This window comes from Mastomys coucha, unplaced genomic scaffold (assembly GCF_008632895.1).
Source record: "Mastomys coucha isolate ucsf_1 unplaced genomic scaffold, UCSF_Mcou_1 pScaffold21, whole genome shotgun sequence".
In the NCBI taxonomy this organism is placed as follows: Eukaryota; Metazoa; Chordata; class Mammalia; order Rodentia; family Muridae; genus Mastomys; species Mastomys coucha.
Window position 1 is genome coordinate 160,755,487 of NW_022196904.1, and position 16,278 is coordinate 160,771,764.

The 16,278-nt window shown below is 43.2% G+C and overlaps 1 protein-coding gene across 1 annotated transcript in view; it reads left to right on the plus strand.

Annotated features, from left to right (window-relative positions):
- The window catches only part of Pdcd1lg2 (programmed cell death 1 ligand 2), a 52,054-nt gene that overhangs the window by 21,085 nt on the left and 14,691 nt on the right, over window positions 1-16,278 (plus strand). Inside the window, exons 3-4 of the mRNA XM_031390059.1 lie at window positions 3,155-3,460; window positions 10,495-10,764. Coding sequence (XP_031245919.1) covers window positions 3,155-3,460; window positions 10,495-10,764 — 576 coding nt within the window. The remainder of the gene's footprint in view (window positions 1-3,154; window positions 3,461-10,494; window positions 10,765-16,278) is intronic.

Genomic DNA, 16,278 nt, shown 5'->3' on the forward strand with positions numbered 1-16,278 from the left:
TTTTTTTTTTTTTTTTTTACTTAGCCCAGGACCCCAGTCCATGAGATGGTGTCACTCCCGCTCCAGGCGGATCTTCCCTTCTCAGTTAAGCGTCACTATGAGCCTTGTTGGTGTTTCAAAATCCCATCAAATTAAGATTAATCATCATGGTTCGACCCATAATAATGGATCTAAACACTAAGAACATAAGAACTTGTCATTTCAGCCTGCAAAGGAGTCTACAAATGGAACCATACAGGAATTCCTGAGCTAAAGCATCCTTTTTATTTTTATTTTTATTTTTATTTTTTACTAGTATGATCTGAGGATGCAGCAAGGACACGCATGATTTACACTGTTTTGCATAGAAGCATACACCTTAGAGCCTTTCTCTTGGCCCACATGTTATACAAACAAGTGCTGGGCATGTGTGCGTCTTTCCGTACTACAGATCTGTGTAAAATGTGCATTAATGTTCTAGTTGTAGTCAAGGCAGGGAAGGGAGGCAGTAAGCTGTCCAGGTAGTTTTGCTAAAGCTCACTTGTGCACATCACTGTCTGGTGTGCTTGGTGGGTAAGCCACAGTTGCTGGTTTATGTGATATCTGTGAAATACACCTCAGGGAGAAGTGAATACAGGCAGACTCGGAGTCTTTCTTTTCACCACTTCTCCCCTTTCCCTCCCTGATTCTCCAGAGCTGAGATTAATACTCTGGATACTAGAAAAATGCTAAAGCAAACAATCTTATAAATTTCTAAGGTTTGAAGGATAATGGAAGTTCAGAAAAAAGCATGAATTAAAAGAGACTTGCATGCTGAATATGGTCACACCCCAGCCACCCCAGCACACCCCGGCTACCCCAGCACATCTCAGTATACCCCCATCCACCCCAGCACACCCTGGCCACCCCAGCACTCAGGAGGCTGAGGCAGGAAAGGATTGAGTCCAAGATCTAACAGGACTATATAACAAGGCCCTGTCTTACAACCCAAGACAATCTAAAAGTGAATTGCAATGTGAGCCATCAGCCAGCAGGAAAACCAAAAGTTACTCCTACTACAGAGTCAGGCCAGGGAACAGACGACCATCCTGGTTAATTAAAATATCCTAGTTTGCCACAGTTGTGGTGGGCACCTAAAATCTGAGGACTCAGAAGGCTGAGGCAGGAGGAGGATGAGTTAACAGCCAGCCTGGGATACGTAGTGAGACCCTGTCAATGAAAGAAAGAAAAGAAAGAAAGGAAGAATGAAGGGAGCAAAGGAAGGGAGGAAAGAAGGGAGGGAGGTAAGAAGGGATGGAGGGAAGGAGGCAGGAAGGAAGAGGAGAGGACTATCTTGGCTGATAAAGGATGGCTGCACACCCCATATGTGGAGTATTACTATCCCAAGACTTAAACATCATCTGGAAGAACATCTGCTAGCTCTCACACACGGGTGATACATGTGTTCCACCGTGCTCAGATTTTCCCACAGAACCAAGAGATGGATATTTACTTCATACAGACAGATTCATAGAAGCTAAATGGCAGCCCCACCCCCACCCCACTCCAAAGCTCCCCAACTAATCCCGGTGTTGTTGGAATTTGCACCCAAGTTCACTAAATGAAAATATTTTTTAAAAGCCCACAAATATTTGATGATCAGATCTAAAAGTGAATTGCAATGTGAACCATCAGCCAGCAGGAAAATGTGTGAATGATGAAAGAGATCTGTTGAGTATAATCCACTCCAGTCTTCTGTGATGGTTTAGAAATAGTTTCCATGTCTTACCATACTTCCATCATTGGGATGCCCATTCATTCTTGAAGGCTACCGCACACAGTCTTCCACAATGTGCACTTGCAAACACTGCCTACACTGTTACAGAGATATTTAAGCCAATTCATCATTTAAAATACAAGCAAACAGGTAACTTTGTATACACAGAAACTCAGTAACACACTAGTAAGATGGAGGTGAGGAACAAAAGCAAACACTGAGAGCAAAGTAGTCCTACTAAGTTCTCGCCGATGCTGGTCATCTTCCAAGGAGCTCCCCACCTTAGCAAAAGAAGAAGTATTCATTCCAAAAGAATAGAGTACAATTAGAAAGCATGTCGTTGAAGGGTTGGAATCAAATTGAGAGGAGAATAAATTTCTCTCCAAATAATTCAATTTCCTTTAGGCTTTGGCTTTGCACCACATGAAATTACCTTGCATATCTCTGGTGAGATTCATCTCATATTTTGGAAAGTACTGTGAGTAGAGCCTACAGCTTTTCAAGTCAAACACCAAAGGGCCCTAAATTATGACCATACTAAGTGTATTCTTGGAGACAATGTCTTTGAAAAAAATTATAAAATCTTAATGACCATACATGTTTCAGGTCATAGTATTAAGTAATATAGTTACAAAGCACCTTGCATGGAACTTGGCCTGTAGTAGTTAAAATAGTACCCTTTTTTCCCCTTTGACCTTCTTGATCCAAAAGAGTGAACATCTTCATTGGGTTCCTCTGCCTTGGTGATTAACAGCATGTGGAGCCTTGAGAAATCCAGGACCAGTCTTAGCTTGCACTCTTAGGCAAGTAATTTAACCATTCTGTGCCTCATTTCATTTTAAAGGGGGTAGCAATGCTGCCTGTCTCCCTGGCTTCTAGGGGGACAAAAGGAGGTACTAGTGTATCTACGAGCTCTGTGAGAGATACGAGGTGTTGTTACTATCAGTGCTTAGAGGTGGCGATATTTGGCAAAGAGGGGTAAAAATTGATTTCATACGAACTAAAGAAAATCAGCCTTGGTGATAGGAATATAATGATAATAAATAAGGCAGAGCTCATAGGTAGGGCAGCCTAGGGAAAGGCTTTGGTCTCAAAAGAGGGAATGCTCTAGATTGACTGAGGAGCTAGGGGGAGATGTTTTGGGGGGCAAGCAGGCCTGTCCTTCAAAAGCTCCTGCTGGGGTGTTCAGGAGAAACAGGAGTGTGGGTGGGAATGTTCAGATGAGAAAACCACCTCCAGGTCCTGAGGCAAGAACTCCAATGTTTCTATATGGGATGAGGGAAGGAAAGAGAGGAGCTCAGAGGGGACAATAGCAAGGGTCTCCTAAAAAGATGCGGGAGGAGGGAACACAACTCTCATTCCGGAAGAACCGAAATGTGACCTAAAAGTAGAGAACAGCCAGCTGTGTCTCCCTTGCAGCATTATTCACGGTGACGGCCCCTAAAGAAGTGTACACAGTAGACTTCGGCAGCAGTGTGAGCCTGGAGTGTGATTTTGACCGCAGAGAATGCACTGAACTGGAAGGGATAAGAGCCAGTTTGCAGAAGGTAGAAAACGAGACTTCTTCGCAAAGTGAAAGAGCTATCCTGCTGGAGGAGCAGCTGCCCCTGGGAAAGGCTTTGTTCCACATCCCCAGTGTCCAAGTGATAGACTCGGGGCAGTACCGTTGCCTGGTCATCTGCAGAGCCGCCTGGGACTACAAGTACCTGACACTGAAAGTCAAAGGTGAGTGTCCGCGAGTCATCTTTGACAGAGGACTCTGATAGCTTACACAACAGCACGGGTAGCTCAGGCAAAAGCCGGAGACCGCGTCTAAAGAGGCAGCTCCTTCAAAGGGGCAAAAAGCACCTGAATGGAAGCGGGGTTTTTGTTTGTTTGTTTGTTCGCTTGTTTGAAAAAAAAAAAAACCAAAATACCTAGTATATCGTATAAGTAAAGGTAAAGGGGGGTTAAAACCTACAATGGAGCTAGAGGAAGCCAGGAAAATGAGCAGACACCAGGCCTCTTCCTCTGCTGTACTCGGGGAAAGCACTGGCTGAAATAACTTACCAACGGAGCCACATCTGTGCGGTCAGCTCCGTTCCCCTGGGAAAGGGGAATACGGCTCCCTGGAGTCAAGAGCACACTGTCCTGACTTTCCAAGAGGGGAAAGAGTTTGGAATTACAGTCTGGTCTTATATTATTACTCCATAAGCTGTTTAATGACAGATTGAAAGCAATCCTCCAAGATTTATTTCAGTGATTATCTTAGTCAGGGTTTCTATTGCTTTGATGGAACACCAGGACCAAAAAGCAAGCCAGGTAAGAAAGGGTTTATTCAGCTTACACTTCCAGATCATTAGTCCATCATTGGAGGCTGTCAGGACACGAACTCAAGCAAGGCAGGAACCTGGAGACAGGAGGCCATAGAGGGTGCTACTTATGGCTCTGCTCCCCGTGGCTTGTTCTTATAGAACCCAGAGTACCAACCCAGGGATGGCACCACCCACCATGGGCTGGGCCCTCCCCCAGTGATCAGTAATTGAGAAAACACTGGATCTCATGGAGGCATTTCCTCAACTGAATGCTCCTTTGTCCGTAATGACTCTAGCTTGGGTCAAGTTGACACACAAACCCAGCCAGTACAGTGACTATTGGAAATCCACCTGGATCCTGTTAAGACAAAAGCATATAAGAAGAAATTCATTTCACATTTTCACTTTATCTTGAGCCACTATGATGGTTAAGACAACAATTACGGAGGGAAAAGTTTGTCCTTATCTTGGAAGTGATGTGGGGGCTGCAGAGTTTGCTAAGAGCCTTTGCTGTGCAGGAGGAAGGATCTGAGTTCCAAGTCACACAGCGCCTGCATTAAAACAATGCTCGCTTGTATCCTCAGGGTCTCAGGGCAGTGACAGGCAGAACCTGAGAGTTCCCTGGCCAGTCAACCTAGCCAAAACAGCGAACTTAGAGGCTGTCTCAAGGGGGTACTGTGGAGAACAGTATGGAAAACCATCTTCTGATCTTCACATGGGCGTGCCCACCTACACACACATGCACAGAGAAACATCCTCCCCCACATACAAACATACATACATACATACATACATACATACATACATACACACACCAGGGAAACAGAAACCATGAAGGATATAGAAACTTAAAGTTGAAAGTAATCAATCTTTTAGTGTTAGAGACTGGAAACTCAGTAAGTCACATTGGCAGTAGTACTAGGGAAGGGGTAAAGGGGCGGGGGGCAGTGGAGCCCCTGAAAATGTCACTTGACAGACAGTTCAGTGAGAGCTGGTGCCAGGAACAAAACGATTCTGCTGCTAGAGACGTGGTCAGAGCCGAGGTGGAGAGATAAGCCCTTTAATTAACAAGAAAGCTGAGAGTCTGAAAGATCATGTGGCCAGCCCTTGGCTAACACCTTTCAGATTCTTAGCCACTGTGCTTATTACGTTATTTTACTAAGCCACGCAAGTGTCTGAAGGAAGAAGCTGATGGCATAGAATGAGCTTCCCGATGGAAGTATAATTACTTGGTGTTTATGGCAAAGATGGCTTCTTGGGGAAGAGAAGCTTCCATTTATAGCTGCATTTAACTACAAGTTAGGTAGCCAGCAGATTGCTAGTATAAGAAAAACAGATGCTGCTAAAGATTAAAGGCCGTGTTTTCATTTGGTCTACTTTAGATTTCACTGTGGTCTAGCCACAGTGGAAATCAGAATAGAGGTTCCTCAAAAAAACTGAAAATAGTACTATCATTTAATTGAGCTATAGTACTCCTAAGTATAAATTCAAAGGACTCTACTTCAGCCTACCATAAAAACACACGCCACATTTATTGTAGGACTATTCCTCTTAGGCAAGTCACAGTCTAGTCGCCCACAACAGATGAATGCATAAAGAAAAATGTGATGTGTGTGTTTAATGGAGAATTCAGCCATAATGAAGAAAATAACCATGTCCTTTATAGGAAAATGGATAGAACTGGAAATCACTGTGTAAAGAGACACAATGAAGACTTGGGAAGAAATGTATAATATGTTGGGTCTCATGTGTGCACTGTAAAGGGAAAGGGATGCCATTAAAGTAAAGGGAGGAGGGGGAGGGAGGAGGGGGCTGAGGGTAATGGAGGAGTCAGTGTGCGTATGAAAATGGCAATATACCTATGCTTTGTACAACTATTATATGCCATAGGAAAATGGCAGGATCCTTAAAAAGGCACATTTCATACTAATAAGAATCCACAGCCGGACGATGGTGGCCCACGCCTTTAATCCCAGCACTTGGGAGGCAGAAGCAGGTGGATTTCTGAGTTCGAGGCCAGCCTGGTCTACAGAGTGAGTTCCAGGACAGCCAGGGCTACACAGAGCAACCCTGTCTCAAAAAAAAAAAAATCTATACTCTAGGGAGATATGACAATTCTAAATGTCTAAATGCATACACATCTGAATATATGGCTTCAATATATTAAACATAAATTGGAAAGATGAACATTCCTTCCTTGAAGCCCTACCCTCTAGAGGTTGCCTGTTTCCATTCTTTCTGCTGGCCCTCAGGGCTTCATTCCTGTTCCTCCTTGCCCCAATACCAGATCATGTTCCTTTCTTCCCCTCCCTGTCACTTTTCCCACCCAATCACTGCCCCCCCCATGATTGCTTTCTTCTCTTTCCCAAGTGGGATTGAGGCATCCATGGAAACTGAACAGCTCTCTATTCAATGATAACTTGGTCAGGAAAGAAATAAAGACAGAAATAAAAAGACTCCTGGAATTCAATGAAAATGATGACACAGCATACCCAAACTTATGGGACACAATGAAAGCAGTGCTAAGAGGAAAATTCATAGCACTGAGTGTCCTGGTGAAGAAATTGGAGAGATCCTACACTAACAACTGAACAGCACTCCTGAGAACTCCAGAAGAAAAAGAAGCAAACACACCCAAGAGGAGAAGGCAGGAAATAGTTAAACTCAGGGGGAAATCAACCAAATAGAAACAAAGAGAATTATACAAAGAATCTACAAAACCAAAAGCTGGTCCTCTGAGGGAATCAACAAAATAGATAAACCCCTAGCCAAACTAATTAAAGGTCCCAGAGACAGCATGCAAATTAACAAAATCAGAAATGAAAAGTGAGATATAACAACAGAAACTGAGGAAATTAAAAAAGTCGTTAGATTCCACTACAAAAACCTATACTCAACTAAACTGGGAAATCTAGATGAAATAGATTATTTTCTAGACAAATACCACATACCAAAGTTAAATAAAGAGCAAGTGAACTATCTAAACAGGCCCATATCTCCTAAGGAAATAGAAGTCGTTAAAAACCAACCAAAAAAAAAAAAGAAAGAAAGCCCAGGGCCAGATGGCTTTAGTGTAGAATTCTACCAGACCTTCAAAGAAATCTTGAACTTTTAAAACTACTTCATCTCTGAAACTCTAAAATTTGCTCATCTTTTCTCAAGAATATTACCCCAGTCCAACTTCCTCATTATTTATGCATTGTTGGGAATAATATCTCTCCATCTCCTTCCCAGTGAAGAAAAGGCTGTGAAGGCATTTCTGATCATGTAATTGTGTAGGGTTAGGTTTCCATCTCTTCCTGAAACCATGATGGTTCCTTTAGCTAACTATCTACCCTTTCTGATGTGTCCCTTCATTTATACCCCATTGGCTGGCAAAGGCTCAGCCAATCACCTGACTCCTGGCCATCCCCCTTCTGACATCTACCCCCCAAAGTCCCAAGAGTAGACATAAGATACTGCATGATGTAATGAAATATTTCTAAGAAGATGCTGAACCAAGAGAAAATAAGTGTGGCTAATCTAGAGGTAAAGTGGGTACTTGAAATTTTTGCTTCAGATTCTGTTTGATTGTCAGAGACAGCCCAAATCTTGGTTCCAAGGGATGGGGAAGGCTAGACCAAATCATTCAGTAGACTGTGTCAGAACCCAAGTCTCTATGAATTCTGGGGATTACTAGATCCATGAAGAGAACACACTCTTCCCGTTTGTGGTGTTCCCAATACAAATGATAAAATGCAGAAGTTCCCATCTATCCGCCATCTCAAGGATTCTACTGTTTCCCTGTTTACAAGCTAAAAGTTCAAATTTTATCAACCTCATAGAGTCCTTGTATGCTTTATATAAGATAATGGTCGGGTTACTAGGCTAGGGCCAGATTTTATGGCCACTTAACCCTTCCTCCTCTCAAAGTTTTTGAAAACATGAGCAACATACAAGAACTCACAGCCATATGTGAAGTGAATATCATATGTCAGGTGAATAGTGGTCTGGCCATATGATTTCCCCCTCCTCTCCCTGTTTAGAGCATCTCTGAATGACTTATGTTGGAGAGCATGAATAAGAACAGAAAACTTCTCCCCTGCTCTCTACTCTTAATCTAGAAGCACAGATTTTCAGTTCAGACTCTGTCCTAGATTCATTTCTGTGGCTCTGATAAAATACCTTGAGAAAATGCAACTTATTGTTGAAGAGACTATTTGTCTTACAGTCTCACCTTGTATTCTTTTTTGAGGGGAAATCAAGGCAGAAACTCAAGGTAGCTTACTCAAATCACATCCAGAGTCAAGAGCAGAGAGAAATGAATGCGTGCACATTCGCTTGCTTGTGTTCAGCTTGGTTCTCTGCTTTTATGTAGTTCAGGACCACCTGCCTAGGAAACTGCAGCACCCATAGTGGGCTGGGTCTTCTCATATCAACTTAATTAAGACAATACCCCGTAGAGATGCCCACTGACCAACTCAATGTGGACAATCCCTCATTAAGGTGCTTCCCCCAGATGATTATAGATTGCATCAAATTGACAAAGTTAACCATCATGGACCCTAAATCTATTTATAAAAGATAAGAACGCCTTCCTGGGCTGGGGATATAGCCCAGCAGAAGAGTACTTGCCTAACATGTACAGCACCCTGGAATTAATATCTGGAGAAACCCTGATTCTCTGTGTCTCTGTATATAACTAGTCAAATTAACAAGTTACTACATGGAGACAGAACAGAGGAAGACAGAGAGGTCAGACACATGGGAAAGAGTCTGAGCATTCCTTCTTCCTTTCTGTTCTACATTAGGTAAAAAGGACATGCCATAAAACTTACAGTTAAGATTCAGTAAATCTGCCAGGCGGTGGTGGTACACGCTTTTAATCCCAGCACTTGGGAGGCAGAGGCAGGTGGATTTCTGAATTCAAGGCCAGCCTGGTCTACAGAGTGAGTTCCAGGACAGCCAGGGCTATACAGAGAAACACTGTCTCAAAAAAATTTTTTTCAGTAAATCCTATGTATTTAAGGGTTTTTATATAGCTGTTATCCACCTGGGTATGGTGGTGCAGGCCTATAATCCTATAATGCAGCACTCAGGATGCAGAGACCAGAGGGCAGCAAATTTAAGTTCATCTTAGAATACATAATAAGGTCAAGACTAGCCTGGGCTACATTGAGTCTGTCTCAAAAATAAAATCTAAATTAAAAAAAGTTGCTATTACTTTAATAGGAAATAGTCTTCCCAAAGAGTGTTATGTCTGCATATATTCCAGCAATTTAAGAAACTGTCTCATCATACCTGTTACAATTGCCTTCCACCACTGTGACACTGCACCTGACATAAATAACTCAGGGAGGGAGGATTTATTTTTAGCTCACTGTTTCAGAGGTTTCAGTCCATCATGGTCAGGAGGGTAAAGCAAAACAGAATTCCCATCACGGCTTGTTTTCTCCTTAGTTTGTTTGAGTTCCCAGCCTGTGGGATGGTGCTGCTTGTGTTCAAGGCAGACTTCCCACCCATTAGATAACCGATCTCATCCAATCAAATTGACAAGATTAACCATCTCAGCAACTGTGTTTTTTACTTCAAGTTTGCCTTTACTTAGATGACTGTACTAAATAGTTAAGGAAATATTTCCCACTTTCTGAAAGCCAGGACTTGCTCCCCTTCCCATCAATAAAATCCCATAGCTTACTGTCAACACTTCCAGCTGTATACATGTGTAACGACATTTGTTAATTTTTAGGCATGGTCTAAGATTGTTGGACAGTCTTTGTGCCTTCCTGACTCTCTAAATATCTCCCTTTAGTTTTAGATTTCCATGTTCTAGAAAGTAGGAAATCACACGTGAATATGTCATTCAGCGTGTTCTGCACAGAAGGTCTGTCCTGAGAAGAAACACGCCCAGCTCTTATTTACAGCTCTTACATAGGTCTTTATTTCCCACCTCCTAATCACAAAGATAATAGATGGAAAGGAGGAACTTTTGAGTGAACCTTTACTCATGATGTCTGAAAAGTGGTCTACTGGAGTAATAGCTCTATCCATGTATCCGTTTCCTCAGCTCTATCCATATATCCAGTCCCTCAGCTCTCTCCACCCTTCAGTTGTGAGGTGGTTTAGAATATAAGAGGCCAACGAGTATGGCATCCTAGCCCAGTGCTAGAATGTAAGTTTGCAGCCTCCCTATTTCAAACATTGGGTCTATTGGTCTTTATTCTTCTGATGTTGGACACTACTGTCAACCTACCTGTCTTCAGTCAACCCCAACAAAAATTAGGGATATTAAAAAGGCATCTTTGTTGTATTGTACAAATAAAAACTATTCAAGCTATACAAACTAATGAACCTGGGACATAGAAAATATTTCTGAGTTTAGAAAAATATATCACCTGAGATCAATAGCGATCGTTATGTTTCTTCTTCCGTTAAGTAGAATTGTACAACAGTCCAGATAATACTTCTTTTTATTCTGTTGTCCAGCTTCTTATATGAGGATAGACACTGGGATCCTAGAGATTCCAGGGACAGAGGAGGTAGAGTTCACCTGCCAGGCTAGAGGTTACCCCCTAGCAGAAGTGTCCTGGCAAAATGTCAGTGTTCCTGCCAACACCAGCCACATCAGGACCCCTGAAGGCCTCTACCAGGTCACCAGTGTTCTGCGCCTCAAGCCTTGGCCTCACAGAAACTACAGCTGCGTGTTCTGGAATGCTCACACGAAGGAACTTACTTCAGCCACCATTGACCTTCTGAGTAAGTGTGGCCCCCATTTCCTAGTTCTATTAATTAATGTTCAGGCAGAAAAACCCTAAATGTAATTTTTATTCACAAGAGATAATTGTCATTCAGAAGCTTGCTACTGAATAAGCTCACCCTTTCTAGTTCTGGCTGACTAGTTCAATTCAGCTCTTCTGGATCAAAATTCCTCTTCAAGCTCACTGGTTCAATCTGAATTCTCTTGGCTCCTGACTGAATTGCTCACTTGGCCTCAAACTAACTGGCAATATGTTTTAATCTTCTGGTTCCTTCTCATTCTCTGGCTCATTGTCTTCATCTGAAACCTATCTCTGTAAAACTGTCCTAGCAACCTCCTCTCTCTCTCTCTCTCTCTCTCTCTCTCTCTCTCTCTCTCTCTCTCTCTCTCTCTCTCTCTCTCTCTCTCTGTCTCTCTCCTTGTACTGTTCTCTCTTAAGCTACCTCCCTTTCCTGTCTGTTCTCATGAGAGTTGGGCATATCCTATCTCTGACTTGTTCTGTCAAGTCTTTCTCTGATTTGTCACTTTGTCAGCCCCTCATTTTCAAACATGACTGCTTCCTTCTACAAACTAACCAAATCTTCATGGTTTGGGATTAAAGGTGTGTGCTAAGAGTGTGTCTGTATTCCAACTATAGAGATTAAAGGTGCATAATTCCAGCCAGATCACATACCTAGAAGGTTTTTGGATGCAATCCCTTGCTAAAGCAGCCATGATGCTGGATTAAAAGTCCTCTACAAGAAAAAAGATCGTATGCTCATATGAACCATTCAGAAAGGTGTAATAAAAGATTCTTCTTCATGAAGTTGAGATAGAATATAGAAGAACTACCAAGATAGAATGGGACAAAGATCTCTACTGTTGAGGAAGTGTTACCACTGTTGGAGAGGCTACCAGGAGAAGACAGCTGTGAGGTAACACCTCTTGGGGGTTACACCTGAGCAGCTTCAAGGAGGCAAGTATGTGAATGACATACCACAACCATACCTCAGGTCCCCCGGTGTCCTATTGGTGTCTCCCGTTGGCTGGTGTGTGTGTGTGTGTGTGTGTGTGTGTGTGTGTCCCTTCCTCATCATGAACTTGATCCAAATGTATGGAATCCACAAAGAAGATTGATCAGCATGGGTTTAAGCCAAAAGAAGGTCTTTATTAGCCACCTGTCCACTATACTGGGTGTCTGAGATCACAGTGTAGCCCCAAGCCTTTTTCACAATGAGTTTTTAAGAACAAAAATCATTTTCTGGGTTGACCTTCTTCAGTCAACAAGAACAATTACCAGAAGCAGAAATACAGAAGACCCCCCCCCACACACACACAAAAAGGTTAGTACATTTAGAGACTTTCCTAGAACTATGAATTTTGATGGACCAGGTCTTTGTTTTCATTTTGGCAAGTGGGGCTCTTTATGTGCTGAGTTTTATGGCCTGAATGGCACTTCTACCATGTGCTAAGGTCTGGGGGCCTACTAATGACTGGGACTCTGTTACATTCCCCACTGGTCTTAGAGAATAAAATCATAGGCTCATCCTATTTTAGTTCAAGGTACAAGGTCTCATGGTTGATCCAATCAGAAGAATGACATGTCTTGTGAGTACTAAGAGCAGATAGTGAGCCAAGGGGACCAAAAGAACAGAGACTGGCATCAATTATCTGACTTAGGGCTTCGTCTCTTTTCCTTTTTCTTTCTCTTCTTTCTTTCTTTCTTTCTTTCTTCCTTCCTTCCTTCCTTCCTTCCTTCCTTCCTTTTTTTCTTTCTTTCTTATGTTTTCTCCAATCACAGTAAGATTTTCTCTAATTATTCCTGGTCAATTAGCATAGAAATAACAGGCTCTTCCCAAGACTAGACATAGTTTTCTTTATCTCATGAAAAGTCTAAGCCTCTCCAGTTTTGTAGGATGGTTCCTGCCGGGGAATCTAACTACAGTTTTAATTCAGAAATGGAAACTTTTAATACCTCTAGGTCCTGATCAACCTGTCTAATTAGTTTTGAAACCATCAGGAGAGACCTATTTAACCAAACCATTGATTGATACATGCCCACCAAATAGTCAGGGGTTTGGTGATATTGCTGTTATCCAGATGAATTAGCCGATAAGGCAGAATAGCAGGCATCAGAGTAAGGGAAAAATTATGTTAAAGGTTTTGGATATAAGGCAAGTTTCAAGCCCTTGTAAGCCCTCTAATATTAATTTGTGTTGTTTCTAGTCACAATTAATTTTGTCAGTCAGTAGACTGACAGTCTAGTTAGTTCCTATCCCCATGTTGTACAGGGGCTGGGGTGTCTAAACATAACCAGCAATCCTGGCCAATGTCTGTCTGGGAATGATGGGAATAATTAACTGTATCCCCAGGGGCCCTTCCTGTGGCATAGAGTCCAATTCCTTGGGCTTTTCCTGTTTCCCAAAGGGCAGAATCCTTTTTAGAGAAGAATCTCAGGAAGCCTCAGTTTCACAGCCCTAATTTTTACAATGGAAACTTTCTTTGTTTCCTGGGGCCCCATGAAACCTTCATTTTAATGGCTCATAGTCCAGGAGACAGTCCATTTGGCAGCAGCGTCTGAGGCTTCTGCTTTCTTGACCTGAGTGTAGTGAGTCCATAATGCAATGCCTGTCACCTTCCCAGCCATAGAGTAGAAAGAATCGCTGCATAGGGTCCCAGCCAAGTCGTTTTCAGTGCCCTTTAGGGTAGCCACTTGATTCTGTATAACTGGACTCAAACAAGTGGTGGTCTTGGAGGTTGGCTGGGTCTTACAGATTGTCCAAAACTGAGGGTCTATAGTGACTGGAGAGAGGAGTAGTCAGAGGGTTCTGCCATCTGCTCATCTCTGAGCCTGGGACACAGTGGAGGATGTCTTCCAAAATGTGACCTCCTAGGGAGTAAGTCCCTGCCCACATGAGGTGTACCAGGTCCAAAGCAAAGCGAAGGAAGGAGGCCTGGCCACCTTCCTATCCACCCTTCACTGGACTCTTAAGAGAGTTTTGTTAGGGTTTCTTTTTATGTCCTGTTTATTCTTTTGATGTGGCCACAACTCTGAGGCCTATATGCACAGTGAAGTTTTCAGTCAATGCCTAAAGCTTTGGCTATTGCTTAATAGGTTTTGGCTATAAGCTAGGTTATTGTCAGACCCCACTGATAGGAGGAGGCCAAATCAGGGAACATGGAGGCCAATAGGACCTGGAGGAGCTTTTAAAGCTACTATCTGAGCAGTATCCACCCTGGAAAAACTAGCAAGTACTGGGTTGTTGTTATTTTGATCCTCCTCTGGCAGGCTAAATCTTGGTGAAGTCAGTTTGGCTGCTTTGTGATGTGTTGGCCTCTTATTTGGACCCCTTCCTGGGAAAGGGCTCTCTGTTTTGGATTTTCTTGAGCACAAATCTGGCATCTGGCTGAGGCATCCCACACGAGGCTGTCCAGTCTAGGTATAACATACACTGGTCTGAGCAGCTCAGAAGCCTGGTGAAGGTCAGTTGCCAGAATCCTGCCAGTTGTTTCTGAGACCCTCCATCAACCTGCGTGTTTGAGCTGCCCATTTCTTCCATGGATTCTCAGCCAGTACCAGGTCAGGGTACATCATCAAAATATCAATAGACCCATTGGTCTTACGGCCATTTGTCTGGTAGTCAGGTCAGTGGTCAGGCAGGAGAACTGCAATTCATGGAGGAAGCCAAATAGACCCTAGGAGGGCCAAGATTTTCCAGTGTCCTTTTCCCCAACTCAGAGAAGCCCTCTTTCTCTATGGATCATACCATGGACATGTCTGCTAATAAAAGTATAGTTGGTGTATATGGTGGTGGGACCTTCCCCATCTGAGAGCCTCAGTCAGATCTATTCTGTTCTCTGGGTTGAGGCACCTGATTTGGACTCAGATCCTTTCAGTTAGAGTAACCACTGCAGCTCCCACATGCCTGTTTTCATCTTTCATCTCCTGACCGTCATGGATGAGCACTTGTGGGTTGTCACCAGGCAAGAGGGCAGCAAGACTGACAATGGTGGGGTTTTAAAACTGGACTCAAGTGTGGGCCAGGAGTCGGGCCATGGAACTGGGTCTCACAGGCATTAGTCAGACAATGTTGTGGTGTTCCTTAAAGGGGGGCCTCAACTGTGTCATGGGGTGCTGTGAGCATAAGATCTTGACCCAGAGTTAACATCATTATCGTTATTAATTAGACTAGCAGTAGCTGCTACATCTCTTAGATGGGAGGGCCATCCCGTGGCTACAGGGTCTAGTCATTTAGACAGGTACGTCACAGTGCGTTTCTAGGACCCCAAAGTCTGGTTTAAAGACTCCCTTTGTCTTCTGTTTCCTCAACAAACAGATGGGAAGGTTTCAAGACATCTGGAAAGTCTATAGCTTAAGCGGAAGTCAGAACTATTTTTTTAAAGCCTCAAATGCCTTTTTTTAATCTGAGTTCAGATCAGAGAATCAAAGCCTGCTCTGGGCTGATGTATAGAGACCTTGCTATTTCTACAAACACTGGTATCCAGAAGCAGCAATATCCTGCTAGACCTGTTTCTCGGACTTCAAACTCTCAAACCTGTCTGTTAGACTTTGGGATTGGGATCTGAAAGATGGCTGCACTCCTACTCAGACAGGCGCTTTTGCCTCCCTTCAGCTGGCAGCCAAGACAAGTAGCCTCCAGTGTGTTTTCATAGTTCACGTGAGTCTTCTTTGTATCTAGATTGTAGTGAAAGCCCAGTGTTTGGGCCATGGCACGTGCTGCCATGATGGGTTAGAAGCATAATCAACCCTAAAGAACTCAGCTCCCTCATCTCAGATCAGATGTGACACCCGGACTTGTGACCCAAAACAATAGCAGCAGGATAAACAGTCGCATCCTCCCAAATGGTCCTTGCTTCTAGTTCTTAAAAGCATTATCTACCTGATTCTACTCATTCTTACCAACTGGGTTACTCACCCACTGCTGACTGATGACTGCTGTGAACCACCTCAGAAATCAATGAATGAAACAAATGCAGATATGAGAGTCCAGAAGTGCGAGGAGGTCTGCCACTCTAGAACAGAAGGAAGGCAGAGGACACCTGACACTCTAGAGCAAAAGGTGGAAGATGTCTGACACTCTAGAACAGAAGGTAGGCAGAGGATGCCTGACACTCTAGAACAGAGAGGCTGATGTACTAAATTTTGGTCAGCAGGTAGGCAGTCATCAGGTCATTTTCCTTCAGAAGCAGGGCTGTCCTCAGCCAGTGGCTACATTTTCACTGGCATATATAACTTGGCTAGATCATGGGATTAACTGTAAAATGCCTGAGCTGGCAGAAAAGTGAAGCCCTCTTGGGACCTCTGAGGTGAGGAGCAAGAAAAGAAAGTGGACTCTGAAACCAGACTTGAACTTCAAATGCCATCTCTGCCGCCTCTTGGCTTTAGAACTTGAACATCCTACAGAGCCTTCTGAGAACTCAGTCTTTCATGTATACAGTGACAGTAAATGATGATACATATGTTTAAAAAGTTACTATGTAAGTAAATGAAATATACTAAAGAGTGGCGGGGG